Raw genomic sequence first — 18,005 nt, forward strand, 5'->3', positions numbered from 1 at the left:
CATTAAAGGGAGACTATAGAGAGGAGCCAGGTGGGCAAGATAAAGATACACAAAGTCACCAATAGGGGTCACTATCGTGCAGTACATTTAACTTTTCAAGCTTTTTTATAAGGAATATCACTTAATCACTTAATCAAACCCGACCAAGTCCTTAAAATGAGCATATTTATTCACCCGAGGACAACCAATTTGATCCCTTAGTGTCTGCCTATACTCTCCCTTTAACAACACAAAATCTGAAAGGAATGAAGCCTTGGTGAGAGCTCTGAGTGATAAGCAAAAGTGGGGAATAAATACGTCACATACGAGGCATTGTTGGACAATTTAGCTCATCTGTTCTGTCCCGACAGTCTGGAGTTCCATCACACTTCTTCTCGTTGGCGATACATGTGCCATCACCGCAGGTGAATTCATTGGACGGACAGGTCGGGGCTGAATATTAAATTTAGTTCCGATGTATTCACACCCAGAAGTAAGGCAGCCCATGGGAAGTAGTTCTATCAAAGGTAGAGACTTGGTCTCATGATTGAGTTGTTGTGTGTTTGCCTCGCTAACACAGCACTGATCAAGTCACTGCTTGTTTCCCCGAAGGCCGGAGTTATAGAGGGTTCACGATGTCACATGTCATGATGATTCACTTGTCACGAGTCAACTGACCCAGCCTCGTAAGGTGACATCGTGAATCATATGTAGCCCGCTCTGCAGAAATGATTTGTTCACTCATTCTTTAGGTCATGCATGATAAAGTGAACTGTGACACGTCACATGTGAAAACATAAACTCTATGAATCACAGCCTAATAGTCCAGTTTAAAAGAGCGTTTCATAGCTGCTTTTCTAAACCCAAGAAAGCCTTCTGTTGAGACTAAGGCAGCGCTGAGAAATTAAATTTGGTATGAGAAACTTTCTATATAACCAACTAAACCAAGGAAATTAAAGTGTGATCAATCATGATGATATCGAAGGTGATGGTTTCTGTCCTGCATACGTCATTGCTCTTCCTCTTCAATCAGTCTTATCCGTCTCGAGCTCAGAATGGATAACGGACGCATACCTTGCGTAGTCGGACAATTCACTTCGTCTGTTCCATCGGGGCAGTCGCTTGCTCCGTCACATTCGTTCCTATTGTCGATACAACTTCCATCGCCGCACGTAAATTCATCAGATGGACATGTAGGGGCTAAAATGACAGGGTATGATTGCAACGCCACCTTAAGTTAGCTGCGTATACTATTTGTTAAGTCCTAAAGCAACCAGAGTTGACATCTTGATGGCATGTACTGTGGACTACAACTTTTTACATGGTTTGCGCTACTAGAAGGCTGTTGTTATGATTCCCAGCTGAAATAAGGAATCTTCTGGAAAAGTTAAAGCAATAGCAAATATTATGTAATTCAAAATCAGAAATGAGTAAGAATTGTAGCAGTTCTATGCTTGAGAGGTAGGCCTTATGCAGTGGTCAATGTAAACCATGTACCCACCCTGGTCAGAGGTCACCACTTATCAAAGGACTTTAGCATTGAATTCAGAGCAAACTGTTTCATTCTACACATCAAGTTTCCGTCGATGAAAAAGGTATTATAGTGTTGAATAGCTGTTGACCTCTTCATCATATCGTAACAGAAAGTTATCATCATCGGTGAAAAATTTATGGAAAACAAAGTGAACTCCTGGTTATTCAATCTCAAGTCCTTGGTGAATAAGAGTCCTTCCTGAAGGCCCACCTTTTTGCAGTTGCCTTTGGGGAAAAAAGCGCTCAAGAATACCCACTCGCTGAGTAACTGGAGCACTCTACAAATGCCAACATTGATTGATTGATTGATTGGTTGATTGATTGATTGATTGATTGATTGATTGATTGATTGATTGATTGATTGATTGATTGATTGATTGATTGATTGATTGATTGATTGATTGATTGATTGATTGATTGATTGATTGATTGATTGATTGATTGATTGATTGATTGATTGATTGATTGATTGATTGATTGATTGATTGATTGATAGATTGATTGATTGATTGATTGATTGATTGATTGATTGATTGATTGATCGATTGATTGATATCCTGACCGGAGAAAAAAAGTGTCGCCGACTGTTGATCGACTGACCAGGGGGTGAAGGGTTTGCATGGACCCGTGCATTACCGATCCTGGAAGCACTAATGTTAACGGATGAAGTGAAATACTTACCAGGAGTCTGACAATTCAGTTCGTCACCGCCGTCCCGACAATCCGGTTCCCCGTCGCAGAGCTTACGCTCATCAATACAACGACCGTCATTGCATGTGTATTCATCAGCTAGGCAGTTGGCAACTGAAACAGAGGAAGGAAAATGTCACTCCTGAAAATCAGTATCCCAGTGTTGCGTCTGCTCTCTAACATGTCCAATGAACAGGCAGTGATGGCCTAATGATGTCACAGCAAAATCCAATTTAGCGGTCCATTGCATCTTGTTTTTTTATTTCTGCACCATTTTTTGGCCTATCCTAACCTCCAGAAAGAGGCCATCGCCCTTCAGCATACCAAGGCAATAGCATTCCGCGATAATGACGTCACTGCAGCTGCTGCCCTCTATTTCCCCATCGCTGAATTACAGGCAATGTCAGACAAACATGCGGTTTCGTAATGGACTCAGGCTTTCTTACTAGGGCAGTTAGATTCAATCTGGCACATGTCCGAGTGTTGGAAATACTACATAATTGTTCTGAATATTTCTCTCTCTGACTCTATGGTATCATTCATGCTAAAAACAATGCAGGGTCAAAGATAATTGACTTTGAAATAAGCTCGAATGCGTAGAAATAAGTGTCGATGTCCGACTGTCACGTGACTAAAACGTCATCAATATCTTATGCAAATGACCTTGTGAGCTATAAATAGTAACTTAGCGGAAAGCTATGGGAAGACAATGATCCATGGATGTCATACATACCAGTGGCAACAAAATGGCAGTCCTCCTCATCAGCTCCATCCGCACAATGTCGGTGCCCGTCACATTTCTTTGTGGTGTCGATACATCGGCCGTCGCCACATTGGAACTCCGAGGCGCGACATGCAACAGCTGAAAGGAAATCAAAAACTGAAACATTTCGCATTAGAAAAGTAAACCTGGATTTTTTTAATTTTGGCATCTTATTTTGGGATGAAAACATGGCTAATATCAACTTTGGCAACCTGGGGAAGTGCACGGTATAGGATATTTGAGCAATAGTGCAGGAGTTAGAATTCTACATACATGATCTGATGGATATTAACATTGACTATTATATTTGCAGCATACAGGGTGGACCCAAAACGAGGGAGAGTAGCTGATATTCCTCTGTGAGAGGGGAGCACTTCGAGAAGGGTGAGAAACTTCACACCCAGACATGAGATAACGCAAATTCAGTCGTAACATCTTAAGAGGAAAATGATTTTTTTCTGATCCATGACGCAACGATTTCATGACGTTATGCGATTGGCCAATGGTCATTCAAATAATCTAATTTGCATTAGTGTTGCTATCCGGAAATGCGGATAGGGGAGAGTGTGTCTTTAGTCAAATCAAGTGCCAACCTCTGATGGAGGAATACAATTCTAGACAATAGGGAGTTTTCGCAAAGCCCCCGAAACGTCCACGTAAATGCCTATCCCATTGGTCAACCTCGTTAACAGGAGGTCAAACTATGAGAAAGGCATTCACGTTGGCATTGCGGGGATTCGCGAAAACTCCCTAATGTTAGAAGGACCTCTAGGAATATAGCAGAAAAATTATTATAGCTCTGTGGAACACAAAAAAACACAGAAACTGTATTTGGACAAGGTGGTAATAAGCGCTCTGAAAAAAGCAAATGAAATTAACAATGAAAGAAGATGGGTTCCCACAAGTGGCTAACAGGTTTATCATGATCATGAGGGATAGTTTAAAAAGAAGCAGATTAGACTTTTACTGCTTTTAAGCTGAAGTCACAGAGAGTATTTTCAGTGAGTCTAAAACTTCTGAGCAGATTTCAGGTTGCATTTGGCTACAATGGCATTGGGCCCATTTATCATATATGTCTGGCTGGCAATTCCCACTCAGAAAAATGCTATGGTCCAAGGAGGCCGCCATTTACATCGTGGAACATCACGAGATGGTCTATTCCGTCACACTCACCTCTGATGCGGCAAAATGCGTTCCTTACAGAAGTGCTCTCAGTTTTGACAATCCAAAATATGAACAATCACATGAAGAGGCCATTAAGGGTTGACCGCAGCCATCACCATTAAGGCAAGAATTTCAAATCCTGACGCAATTCGAGCCCTTTCAAATTGAAGTGAGTGCCAATTTCGACGGTGGGAGCCTGTGCTTTATTTTCCAGAGAACAGCCTCCCATGTTTTAAATGGATATACACTTCATTTTGAAGGAGTTCAAATTGTTTTCGGATTTCGAGTTTTAGCCCAAATGATGGTGTTAATGATGCAATACTGATAGTCCTATTAGCCATCTGTCGATCATCTGGGAACCATCTACGATGAAAGCAATGACGGACACACTACCATACTAAATGTAACACTATAATGAACCGCAGGTAACACTATAATGAACCGCAGGTAACACTAATATTGAACCGCAGGTAACACTTTAATGAACCGCAGGTAACACTATAATGAACTGCAGGTAACACTATAATGAACTGCAGGCAACACTATAATGAACTGCAGGTAACACTATAATGAACTGCATGTAACACTATAATGAACTGCAGGTAACACTATAATGAACCGCAGGTAACACTATAATGGACTGTAGGTAACACTATAATGAACCGCAGGTAACACTATAATGAACCGCAGGTAACACTATAATGAACCGCAGGTAACACTATAATGAACCGCAGGTAACACTATAATGAACTGCAGGTAACACTATAATGAACCGCAGGTAACACTATAATGAATCGCAGGTAACACTATAATGGACTGTAGGTAACACTATAATGAACTGCAGGTAACACTATAATGAACCGCAGGTAACGATGTATATAAAGCGCGCTAATATGGACATTGGACTGAAAGCAAAGAGTGGACATAAGGAGAAACCATCACAGGCAAAGGAGTTTATAGTTCTCATATCAATCGTAAAAACACTGCAGGCTCAAAACCCTGGATACCTACAAAAGACCTCCTCTCTAAAAGTTTGCTTTTTAAATGCGTTTTTTTTATTTTCGACAGATTTTACCGAAAGAATATTTAAAATGATTTTGGATGTAATATACATGTACATGTACAAATGAATATCAAATATACAGTAAGCAGTACATAAGCTGTTACAAGGACTGTCCACACTCTTAGAAATAAAGGTCTTAGCGCTTCTAAAAACCCTTTAAAGGTCAACACATGTGAACCCCATAGATGTTTTTTGGTCAAATGGAGACCCCAAATGATTTTAGAGATTGAGAAAAACCTCTCACTTGGCTGAAAACCTAAATGCGATGCATATTTGTGCTGGCCAAAAACCTAGGAGTGCACGCCCTGACATTGAACTGAAATATACAACCAATGATCCACTCATTTGCCTGTGAATGCAATGATCCACTCATTTGCCTGTGAATGCAAATTAACATGAAAAAAGCGCTACAAAACATCCATGTTAATTATGCAAATGAACTTACGACAATCTAATTCGTCAGTTGTATCGGGACAATGAATGCGACCATCGCACCGATATTGCCCGTCAATGCACGGGCCGTTTTCACATCGGAACTGTCCAGGGAGGCACGGTATTGAGGCTGAAGGGGTTAATTAAGGAAGCAGAGAACACGTTAGGTCTAATAGAGTTATTTATAGAATGGAGATACGGGATACTAACCGAGTTGATTTAATAGAGGACTATTAATGTAGATATGGGAATTTAGCCTACACAGGGACATGACCACGCTTAGAGCAAAAAGCTGAACTTTTTTCCATGTGAAGATATTTTTTCTTTTTGATGCCCCCAAAAAAACTGGTTCAATATGTTAACTTTTTGTCCGATTTTGAAAGTTCTATAAAGAGAGCGAAGGCATAGATCTCTCATTTCTGTTGCAATATCAAAACCGTTTTCAGGAGATGGACAAAGGAAATTTGCAAAAATTGAAATTGTCACATCCCTAGCCAACATCGCATATAGAAAGAGACCACGTCCCAAACCAACTGTCCCCACCAATAGACAACATATCTGTGAAGGGAACCCCACAATATTTGTCATTTTAAACGTGTCATACTCTTGACTGAAAACTCTCTTTCCATAAGTCAAAAAAATGCATTCAAAGATCAGAAATATAACTTACGGCACCCAATTTCATCAGAACTGTCAGCGCAATCTGCCTGTCCGTCACATTTTTGTAGCGAGTTGATACAAACGCCGGTGTTGCATCGGAATTGGCCGGCCAGACACGCCCTAGGTGCTGTAAGGGAGGAGATCACCTATGTCATCTACGGGTAGGATTAGATTGTCGTGGGGGGGGGGCTGTGTGCAAGAACCCAGCAGCAACATCACCATCATTTTGAGAAAGAGATATTATCGTATTCGCTAAAACGGCGGTGGCAATGCGTCAAACCAATTAGCGCCAATGATGTCAAGCTAATGAATGACGCTAGCGTTAGCCTTGTGCTAAAAATTCATGCTCTAAGTGACCCTGCCATTGCCTGAGTCATTTTGGGCGTCGGCAATATTCGAAGACTGGTACCAGGTACGGCAATGATTTTGATTGCAGGTGTTAGAGGGAAGTCTGATGAGTCCAACTCCATTTAACCACATGTTGATCTTTCTAGGCTCTTGCACACATCCCTTAAACTCTACGTTAGATGGTACTAAAGGGTATTAAAGAAGTGATTTTTTGATTTTTTATGGTATTTTCTATACTTGTGCTGTACTTGTATCTCATGTAAAGCTCCACTAACAATTTTATATATCAAATAATGAATAAAAGTTATCATCATTGTCATCATTAAAGCTGAGTGCACACGGGCGACAAAATGACAAAAAACCTGAAAACATTTGTTTTCAAATATTTTTTCACAATTTGTTGCCCGTCTGCGGGCGACAAATGTTTTTCGAAAACATTTGTTTTTGAAACAGTTTTCGAATATTAAACATGCAATATATTTTTGACCAAGTCAAAACGTCGCCCGTTTGCGGGTGACTGCAACGAAACGTAAAACATTTTTTGCGTCATCATCGTCATTAGCCAGTCACGATGACGCCATCTTGGAATACGCAGGTGTGACTGGGGGTGTGTCGTATGGCGCAACCATGGTTACCCCTTGTTTTTGACGTGACCTGTGACGTGACCGTGTCATTTTGTCTCCCGTGTGCGGGAGATTGAAACAAACACGACAAAGACACAAAACATTTCGAAAACAACTGAAAACAAATGTTTTCAATTTCGCTGTCATTTTGTTGTTGGCCGTGTGCGCTCAGCTTTAGATCTCAACCGACTGGGGCCCCGTCTTGGAAACGAGGCTTCTTCAATGACGTCAGACTTTTTTAGGCGAGAAATTGTTATTCAAACGAAATCCCTACCACATCCCCGTTCATCAGATGCATCTTCGCAGTCATTTTCTCCATTGCACTTGAGGGCCGGGTCGATACATTTCTTGTTGTTGGCGCACAGGAACTGTCCAGCAAGACACAAGACTCGCACAGGATCTGGAAGGGGGGAGGTGGAAGGAAGGTTACGGGGATGCTACCAGCCACCAGATAAGGTATATCTACAGTTAGTAATAAGCATCAAATTCTAATCTATATATGATTAGGTATAACTTCTTCCGAGGGGTTGCACTTAACAGGGGGGGGGGGTGAGTTTGATCCGATGGGCATGATGTCATATTTCAACTTGGCCTTTGTTTCAAATTCGTAGCGACTATTGAAGTGGTCTAAGACCGGTGAAAGTAGAGTATTTACATGTGTACAAAATGTATGCATGAGGTCACCAAAGCCTATTTTACAATGTAGTTCAGGTGTAAACACAAGTATGTTCATAGGAAGCAGGTTTTTGTGGATATTTTCAGAAGCGGGACTCGAGCACGTAGATGGTTACCACAAAAGTCTTCATCTTCTTTGTCAGGGCAGTCGTCCCGACCATCACATTTCTTGGCGAAGTCAATACACGAACCGTCGCCACATCTGTACTGAGTGTCTTGGTTACAGGGGACTAGATGGTAAAATATTCACCGACATTCCATTTTAGGACTAAGAAAACATTACACCTACTGCACGTCATTGAAGTGATACTATGATGTGATTTACAACTTTGCGGAAATACGTCCGTTTTTAATTGTTGATCACAAATGTAAAGCTCAAATTTTCCATTTTTGATTAGATTTATTATAAAATCGCTGAATGTAAACCACAGCGACCGCGAAAATGTTCATGTTGTGACGTCATCAACGAAAACGGCATCGAAGCGAGCCGTCCGGGCAGGATTAAACCATCAATTTATAGAAAATGTGCATTTCGATTCGAAAACCTTACCGATTTATGAGAAAGTGACGTAGTCATTTGTCAAAAACAGCTAAAACATTATATGGTGAAATTTGACACGAGTTACCCTTTAACCTTGAAAATCATTCTTGTTGTGACATTGTCCTCATGAGATAAAATTTGATAAACTACCAAAAACATCCCACTGAACTACTCCCGTAAACGACAAACTCATTTTTAGTGGCCTAATTTCTTTACTATCAACTTGGAATGGGGGCAAAGATAACACCAACCTACTGGTACAGGACCTGGCTCCCAATCCATCTCTCGATCTCGTTTAATAAGCAACTGATAAAGCCCCTCCCACACTTTATAAACTAATGGCTACCTCCCTGTCAACCCTCTTATCTTCAAAAACTCTTCCTGAAGAAAATGTCACAATGGGCCGGTTACTAGCAGGTGGGTTAGTTTCAAAAAGGGAATTTAAAATTCTCTCCAAACTTAATTTCCTGTAAATAATTTAGAAAACCGGTTTACCTGAAATCTTTCACAACATGCGTCCAGTATAAATATTGGTGTTACCCAGCAGGCCTTTCAATTACGTGGAGAGCTCTACACCCTGTATTTTTTTAGCCTATTTTGGGGACATGTTTTTTTGCTTTTTAGCTTAATTTGGGGACATTTCATCGCGCAAATTTGCCTGAACAGCGACGTCATAAATCAAAGTTAGTGACTGATGTCACCACATACACCTGAAAAATCATAATTTTTAGGGTAAAACTATAAAATTAGGCCATTTGGATGAGATTTGATTATGTTAGGTGTCAAAAAACGCTTCAGGGGGGTCATATTATGAAAAAAAAAGACAAAAAAAGACCTAATTTGGGGACACACCGTTATACGGTGTAGGAATCATGTAATTGAGAGGCCTGCCCAGTGCTAGTGAACTGATATTCTAGATGGGCGTGACGTGTTATGCACCTCACACGCATGATACGGGACCATGTTCGTGACCTGCCAGGCACATCACCCTCAGCAAAAGGGTAAAGGGACTTACGGTGCGGGCATCCTAATTCATCTGTGTTGTCAACGCAGTCTTGCTGTGAATTGCATCTCTTGTGGGACGGGATGCATCGCCCACTGTCGCACAAGAAAGAGGGTGGATTACAGACAGGAGGGGCCGCAGTCGTCGGAGGTTCTAAAATGTTAAGGGAGAATGTAGACATTTCTCAATATCGTACAGCACCTGACGGGATCAAGCAACTTGGCAGACGCACATATGATATCCCACAAATCAGTCATGACGTCCAAGTAGAAAAAAAAAGAAATGTGAATGTTTCCTAGATCATGGTGCAAAGATTTCATTACATCAAGTGCTACTGATCATTCCAATTAGTTCATTTACAGTGGAATCTCCCTTAGCAAACACCTCTCTATTAAGGACAACCTCTCTATTAAGGACACTAGTTTTGGTCCCAAATTGGTAGTTTCTATTCCATTTGACCTCTCTAATCAGGACACCTCTCTATTAAGGACAGCACTTGTCAGTCCCGAAGGTGTCCTTAATAGAGAGGTTCTACTGTATTCGCGAATTTGACCAAATTTGGCAGCCTAATGTAACTTACTGTAATTGTAATCAATGATACTCTTCAATCCGAATCTCTTCTTTGTCTCCCCACCGCTGAATAGCTGTAAGTGAATCGGCGTACCAATGGGAATCTGATCGTTAAAAACCTCGGCAGTGTAAACCTCATATAACTCGTTACTGGAGACGAGGTTGTCAGCTTCGATGGTGTGCGGTACAATCCCGGTCCTAGCATCCCGGTCGTAGTGTATCCCGACAAAATCGCCCTCCCTGACAGCGATTGGTGTCTCAAGATCTATCCGGTTGACCCCGACTTCTTGCGGCACGGCGGCAACCTTTGCTATCAGCATAAATTGTTGTTGAGCAGCCATACGCCACACACCGATGTAGGCGGTGCCCTCTACTGTCCCTCGCCAGAACTCGAAAGCCGTGACGTAGCCGGCACAGGGGAATGCTTGGTTGATGATGAGGTTGGCCCAGTTGTCGCCGAGACGAGGGTACTCCTTTGGCTCAGGACCGGCGGCATTCGCACAAGTTGTGCCACCTAGGTGAAGAGAGAGGAACTAGATTAGGATGATGCTTACTGACTTGGGCCTACTTTCTGATGTTTGATGGCAGGAATGGTCTTTTTGTGATGCTGGCATGGCCCAAAAATTAAAGTCTTACTAGAAACAGCTTTGCTTTATGTATGAGAACCTCTTCATGCCTTAAGTTTTTACCAGGCCATCCAAAACTCCTCATTTATTCAATTGTTTTGCAACAGGTTTCCTTTAACTCAAGAAGCCTTTACTATTCTTGGGGGGGGGGGGGCGTAAATTGCTAAATGCCTTGGGCGTTGTCTTTAAAGCATGGAACCTCAGGCACAGACAAAGCTTTCATGCCATGTATAACTTATTTTGGCAAGTGCTGGCCAATGATGTCAAAATGGATTAGGATTTTGTTAAAGCATTTCTTTAGGCCAGGAGGTACATGGTTTTTAGGTCGGGCCTTAAAGCTGCTTTACCTAACACAACTATTTCAAAGGCAACGATCAGCCAATTTGGGAAGTTCTTGCTAAAAACCTAATTGAGCCATTGCCGATTTTTTGTTCTCTAGAAGTCTTAACTCTTTCAGTGCCCAGGATTTGGGCATTTTTGGGCATTGTCACTACCCAAAATCTCACAAAAATAATTGAGATACACTTATCAAAATTCTTCAAAACCTTTGTCTTTACCTCCTGTTTCAATAAAACAGCAGTAATAAGTAGGGGCATACTAGGATTATGTTCTAAATTTTTTTGAGGGAGTGGTATTTTTGGCCGATTTTCACCATTTTTCACCTAAAATGAGGGGTGGCAAACCCCACCCCACCCTCTCAGTCGAAAAAATTATTCAATTTGGACGCCCCAGGCCAGAGAAACCATATGAACCACATTTGAGTAGCTGGGGACATCTGGTGTCGTCTTGAGGAACTAAAATACCTTAATATTTAGGACGTACATGTACGTCCTTGGCACTGAAAGAGTTAAAAGGGGGTGAAATCCTGAAAGTGCTAAAAATACACCCATCATGATACCATCCAGTACACTGAGATAATAATCGCCAAAACAAACAGAAGCGGCCATCTCAAAACCACCGAGGAATGCATCGCCATGCCAAGTGTTGAATAAATACAGTGAATTAACTTCCATAGTTAGCTACCTTGTTTTTTGTGGAATGAAAACAGAAATCGAAAACTAGGAAATGCCTTCCTCGTATGTTTACTAGAGTTTTTGCTGAAAACTCGATTGGTTGAATTTCTGGTATCTTTCATTGGCATAATTGACGATGATGTACTGTGTAAATGTACTGTAAACACCTGTAAAATTGGTTGAATACGCTAATTCAGTTTTTTCAGTTACTACTCAAGCTGTTGTCAACTTTGATGAGGCATTCTGTTTTCTCTCACTTAAGCACAGGTAGAAGGAACCTCAGTTATGTGCCTCATTCGAAGGATGAAGCGATGTGGAGTAAAGTGTCTTGCTCGAGGACTTTTAGACAAAACAGCTGTGATCCGTCCCAAGAATCAAAGTTGCATCTTTTGATTATGAGCCACTGCTCTAACAACTTGCCCCCCCCCCCCCCCCCCCCCCCGCTCTACTGAAAATAACTCTTGAAAACTTCAAAATAGCCTGTCATTAAGGGGGTACACCGTTCGTAATCACTGGTGGTCCAGGAAAATAGAAATGCAGTCATGCACAATGCAGTATAGCGCAGAACTTGCATACGTCTTTACTGAAACTTGGTATTTTCAGTATTTGTATAGGGTAGAATGGGGTAATTGTAGCCCCGGTTTATTTGTAGCCCCTGCATTGTTTGATGCATGGGGATATCAACCAATATCACAGGCAGGGGGCTACAATTAAACCAGGGCTACAATTACCCCATTCTACCTTATCTGTCTACAATGGGGTAAATGTAGCCCCGGTATATTTGTAGCCCCTGCATTGTTTGATGCATGGGGATATCAATCAATACCATAGGCAGGGGCTACGATTAAACCGGGGCTACAATTACCCCATTCTACCTTATCTGTCTACAGAACGGCAATGCTGAAATCTATATTTAGTACGGATTCACGCATTTAGAAACTTTCAAATACGGTTACAAATTTCAAGCGGTGTAGGCCTTTAAAGGGTTAAGTGTTGAAGGCCTGGTTGCGTCAATCACCATGTGTATCACATTGTTCAATTAAAATGGCAATGATTGACATAAATTAGCCAGAGGAGAGTACAAGTACATATAAACTAATTCAACAATGTCGCAATAGCAATCGGTCAGGACATAAAATCGTTATGCCTAGTTCGAATAGTTTAGAGGTGAACTGACAATTGATATTGAGAAATCACCATATACAGTGGAACCTCCCTTAGTGGACACCTCTCTCATTAGGACAACCTCTCTGTTCAGGACACTAGTTTTGGTCCCAAATTGGTTGTTTCCATTCAATTTGACCTCTCTAATCAGGACACCTCAGTCACCTCAGGACACCCGTACCTTAAGTCGGTATCAAAACAGTTGATGCATCACATGATCATCAAGCCTTATGCGAGTTTCAATATGGAGCCCTATTGCGGGCCATATTCATGTCCACATGTTCATCAGGCCGAATCTAGCTTACTGGTCTGCGCCGGACTTTTAAACAGAAAATTATCAGGTACATTTTCACCGTCCGAGAAAATATAAAATGTAGGCTGTATCGCTGCTGGTCATGGGAAATTCCCTTTAAAGTTGAAAACTACTCACTCCCAAGTTTCCTGAACTGGAAATCGTCCAGAGTTGTTGAATAAGGACCGATTTCCGTCGGGAGCGCGTCCTCAAATACTTTCCGTAACGCCGGCTCGTCGTAGAAACCTTGAGTGCTGAGGTCAAGGGTTACCACGACCGTCTCATATTCACCCTCACTGGAATAGAATATTGACAACTAGAATATTGACAACTGGAATATTGACAACTGGAATATTGACAACTGGAATACTGGCAACTAGAATATTGACAACTGGAATATTGACAACTAGAATATTGACAATTAGAATATTGACAACTGGAATATTGACAATTAGAATATTGACAACTATAATATTGACACCTAGAATACTGACAACTGGAATGTTGACAACTGGAATATTGACAACTGGAATATTGACAACTAGAATATTGACAACTAGAATATTGACAACTAGAATATTGAGTAACTAGAATATTGAGAAAGTAGATTATTGACAACACATTTTTAAAATGAAAATAGACCATTCGACAAAAGAACCATGATATAGAGTCTAAAGTTATGCCAGTAAGTCTGTATAAGTGAGCAATGAGCTCTTATCAGGCTTTTTGCCTTAACCCATTTCAGGTCACCTTTGACCTAGGAGCGACCAGGAAATGACCCGCCCTTTTCAGTTGACAGTCGACCACAGGTCCCCCGTAAGTTGTGCATTGAAAACCATTGATATATACATGTACACAATTGTGGGTTGTAAGGTTTCCCAGTTTAGTTCATATTCTATCGGATAGCTGGCGCTGCGAAAGATCGTTGGCACCAAAACACTTCGAATTTGACCAAAATCGTTGTGTTATGCATTGAACAAACTTTTCTATAACTCCAAAGTTATCAGATCAGTGATTTCTGAGCTACATGCTGTGAAAGACAAGATACAAAAAATGACCAAAATAACCAAAAACATGCTTGAACTGCGACGGGTAGCATATTTGAAAACATGCTTGACCTGCAAAGGGTTAATGTGAGCACTCGATCTTTGATGCTAATTCCATGTTAACATTATGCTAGGAGTAAAATACTCGATCTCTTGGGTGGGAAGCCACTATTGCAATCTGTATTTGCGACTGCTGTGCGATGGTTATGCTATCATTTCTTGTAGTAACTGCCTGAGCCAAGCTGGACTTGCTTCATTAGCTACACTTCCAGTAGACTAGCGGTGACGAGATATAGGGTGGCTCTGCCCTAGCACAATCTTGCCGTCGACCAAATCACAATGATAGATTCCCTGCGTAAGGGACAACTTGTAAAGATGTTTGTGAGGGCTAGGTATAAACAATTTATGGAAGAGAATACTGGAATATAAGACATACACTGAGGCCCGGGTTATCATACAGAGCAAGGGCTGAATACCTAGAGGGTGAGGTGAGGTGTCAATGATATCTGGAGATATGGAGGTTATAGCAAAAAGTTGAAAGTGGAGGTCAGTAACATGCACTAAGGGGTTCTTCCTTATCAAAAGGGCTGATGGGAATTGGGGTCAGGGATGGGTCAATCCTTGAGCATACATAAGACAAAAAGGGTGATAATGAGGTCAGAGGTCACAATGGGGTCAAAATACCTGAAAATAGGGTCAGGGGGGTTATTTGACTATTACCAATAATAAAACATGCAAAAGGGTTGCAAAGTGGGAAAATTGTTAATTGTTCTTTATATATTTACCCCTTTTCCCTGGAACTATTGGTAAAAAGAGAAGAATACATGTGATTTAATAAGATGATACATCTGGCTGTAATGACATTTGAATATGCTCTGAAACTTTGAAGAGCCTGTGTGTTATCGATGGTTACAACTTGATCAAAAATCATGAAAATAAAAGTCCGAGAATACTTACTCCAATTGTATCACAGATGCGGTTTGCTGGCCCGGTGTGTTGTCATAGAGCTTTTGTACCTCTGCGGCTACCTGGCGGGAAAGCTCGAGAAATGGCACACTCAGACGATTACCTAATTCTGGCTTATATTCCAAACTCATTGCACGGAATCGAACTCGATAGAATTCTGAAAAATTTGAAATACTGAAAGTTATCGAAGGTTGTTTGTACCTCTGGTAATGCTGAGAACTAAAAAGACAAATGCTGCCATGATTTCTGTTAAGAAATAGATTGCGACAAATTTGTCATGCTAGAGATGAAAAATAATTTGAAGTCCAAATATTTTTTCACTTGTTTTTTTTCTGCTCAAAATTAAGAAACATCATCAGTCCCAAGAAATATTTGGCTTTGAAAATTTTTCAGAATTTTTAATGGATGAAAAAATTCAACTCTATAGGATTAAAATATTTCTAAGCCCAAATATTTATTTCACTTGTTTTTTCTGCTCAAAATGAAGAAACATGATCAGCTCCAAAAATTATTTGGCTTTGAAAAATTTTCAGAATTTTGAACGGATGAAAAAATTCAACTCTGAAGGATGAAAATATTTCTAAGTCCAAATATTTTTTTCACATGATTTTTTCTGCTCAAAATGAAGAAACATCATCAGCTCCAAAAATTATTTGGTTTTGAAAAATTTTCAGAATTTGAACGGATGAAAAAATTCAACTCGGAAGGATGAAAATATTTCTAAGTCCAAAAGTTTTTTTCACTTTTTTTTTCTGCTCAAAATGAAAAAACATCATTAAATATAAGTTCAACAATTTTGGTTGGAAAACCTAATTATGCATTTTGTCCCCAGATTTTCAACTTCACTAACACGACCACCCCAGTAACGCGACCATTCAACCTCGGGCCCATGAGTGGTCATGTTACAGGGGTTCCACTGTAGTTCTATTTTCATCCCGGAAGCCTCAGGGACAGAATTCAGAAATGTGTTAAATAGGCCTTTGAACACACAGGGATGAATTCTGAATGACACCTATTAATGGGTGATATGAATAAAGACTAGCAAATGCTTTTATCTAAATCTCCATGTACATTTACACTAGGCCTTCCTGTACAAAACCGGAGTAAAAGCATTTGCTAGTCTTTATTCATATCACCCATTGTGACACTATGACAATGGTGTCTCATCCCCCAGGTCATGAAGGGGCTCAGACACAATCCCGGTCTCGACTGGATGTAAGAACATGCTCGAAGGGTTATTGGGTTATGTGTGAAGGAATTGAAAGGTCATTGGTATAAGTTGGTCACAAAGTCCAACTGCTTGGGAAATATGAGGCATTTTCGGTGTAGCATGCAAACAATTTCGTCTTCGCGAATCAGTTGCTATTTATGATTAGCGAGACATCACATCGTACTCGGCACACAGGTTAATTATTATTATTATTATTATTATCAAAAACATTTTCATAGCGCTTAACGTTGTAAAAACTTCTAAGCGCTTTACAATTTAAGCGCTTTACAATTTAAGCACTTTACAATTTAAGTGCTTTACAATTTAAGCGCTTTACAATTTATGATAAAACAATACAACATTAATACATGATAGAATAAAAGTCATTACCAAAGAAAACATGCAAGTGGGATTTTTTAAAAAAGGATTCAAAAGAATTTCTTAAAAATCGTGCCTTAAAATTGTCTTAAATTATGTGACGCACATTAATTACCAATCTCACTCATTGCTAAATGGTAATATTAAGCACGATTAGGCGAATACAGTAGTCATGACAAAGCAAAGCACAAGGCATTAAGCTTGACCTGCAGCATAATGTGTATCAGCTATCTTTAGAAGCAATTGCTAATTACCGATTGAACTTAATTAGGTAGGCTCAGGCCTGAGACCCAGTAGGCCTTCCTATTAGCCGTACACCACCTGAAAATGGACCACCAATCTTGGTTCGCGAACCAATGCCGCACCATCGAAAATTCATCAAGCGCGTACACCAGCGCTGCAGCTAGTTATAAAATCCGGCAACAGATGGCGCGCAAACAATAAGCAGAAAGCGCCATTCGAAAGCGCGGTCTGTCGCCGAACCATCTGACTAGCTCATTGCCGATCCATTTGCGCGTACACCACGACAAAGCCGGGCTTTTAACAAGCCGGGCGAATTTGGACCATCAAGCTTGGTGGGACAAATTCGCCCGGCAATTTGTATCGGCAATGGATTGCCGAACCAATTTGTCGCGGCAATGTGGTGGTGTACATGCAATTGGTCCACCAATATTTCGTGGTGTACGCGCAACTATAGTCAGTTGTGGCAAGATAAACGAGATTAAGCGCCAGGCATCAAGCATGACTTACCGCAGAAAGTGTATAAGCTAATAAATCACTTTATCGATTGCTAATTACCATCTCAGTGAACTTAATTAAGTAGGCTCGGGCCTGATATCAAGAAGGCCTGTCGTTTGTCGTTGCAAGATAAAGCACTTGGCACTGAGCATGACCTGCAGCATTCGCGTCGTAAACTAATTAATGATTAATTACTTCACCGTACTAATTACTGACCTGACGAACTTAATTGAGTTGGTTCGGGGCGTCGGAAATTATCTGTGGGCTCTGTAGGCTCGAAACCGCTACCTGAACATTTCAAGGATAATTTCAAGGGCAGAGAATGATGTGTTATTAATTTGAAGGCTGCTGTTTTTAACATGATGGTTGGAAAGCTAAAAATGTACCTTGAACCAAGTTAGTGCTTCTGCCAGGAAAATGACACATGTAAGTAAAATGGAATAATCATTTACAGAAAACAAATATTTTTTGACTTTTTGTTGTTTTTTAATGAAAACAGCACTCCTGATTCTAAAGTATAGAAACCCT

General features: G+C 40.6%; 1 protein-coding gene across 24 annotated transcripts in view; it reads right to left on the reverse strand.

Moving 5' to 3' along the window:
* Window positions 1–18,005, reverse strand: part of LOC135497059 (basement membrane-specific heparan sulfate proteoglycan core protein-like) — a 184,590-nt gene that overhangs the window by 148,424 nt on the left and 18,161 nt on the right. For 16 of the 24 annotated variants that reach the window (XM_064786748.1, XM_064786741.1, XM_064786739.1 and 13 more), the window contains exons 3-15: window positions 17,694–17,765; window positions 15,143–15,308; window positions 14,971–14,985; window positions 13,278–13,435; window positions 10,055–10,558; window positions 9,487–9,627; window positions 7,530–7,655; window positions 6,295–6,411; window positions 5,638–5,754; window positions 2,936–3,064; window positions 2,194–2,316; window positions 1,054–1,179; window positions 307–432 (exon numbers count right to left, since the gene is read on the reverse strand). In XM_064786748.1, coding sequence (XP_064642818.1) covers window positions 307–432; window positions 1,054–1,179; window positions 2,194–2,316; window positions 2,936–3,064; window positions 5,638–5,754; window positions 6,295–6,411; window positions 7,530–7,655; window positions 9,487–9,627; window positions 10,055–10,558; window positions 13,278–13,435; window positions 14,971–14,985; window positions 15,143–15,308; window positions 17,694–17,765 — 1,920 coding nt within the window. The remainder of the gene's footprint in view (window positions 1–306; window positions 433–1,053; window positions 1,180–2,193; window positions 2,317–2,935; window positions 3,065–5,637; window positions 5,755–6,294; window positions 6,412–7,529; window positions 7,656–9,486; window positions 9,628–10,054; window positions 10,559–13,277; window positions 13,436–14,970; window positions 14,986–15,142; window positions 15,309–17,693; window positions 17,766–18,005) is intronic. The other 8 variants (XM_064786736.1, XM_064786731.1, XM_064786746.1 and 5 more) reach the window with 8 other exon arrangements.

This window comes from Lineus longissimus, chromosome 12, assembly GCF_910592395.1.
Source record: "Lineus longissimus chromosome 12, tnLinLong1.2, whole genome shotgun sequence".
Lineage (NCBI taxonomy): Eukaryota > Metazoa > Nemertea > Pilidiophora > Heteronemertea > Lineidae > Lineus > Lineus longissimus.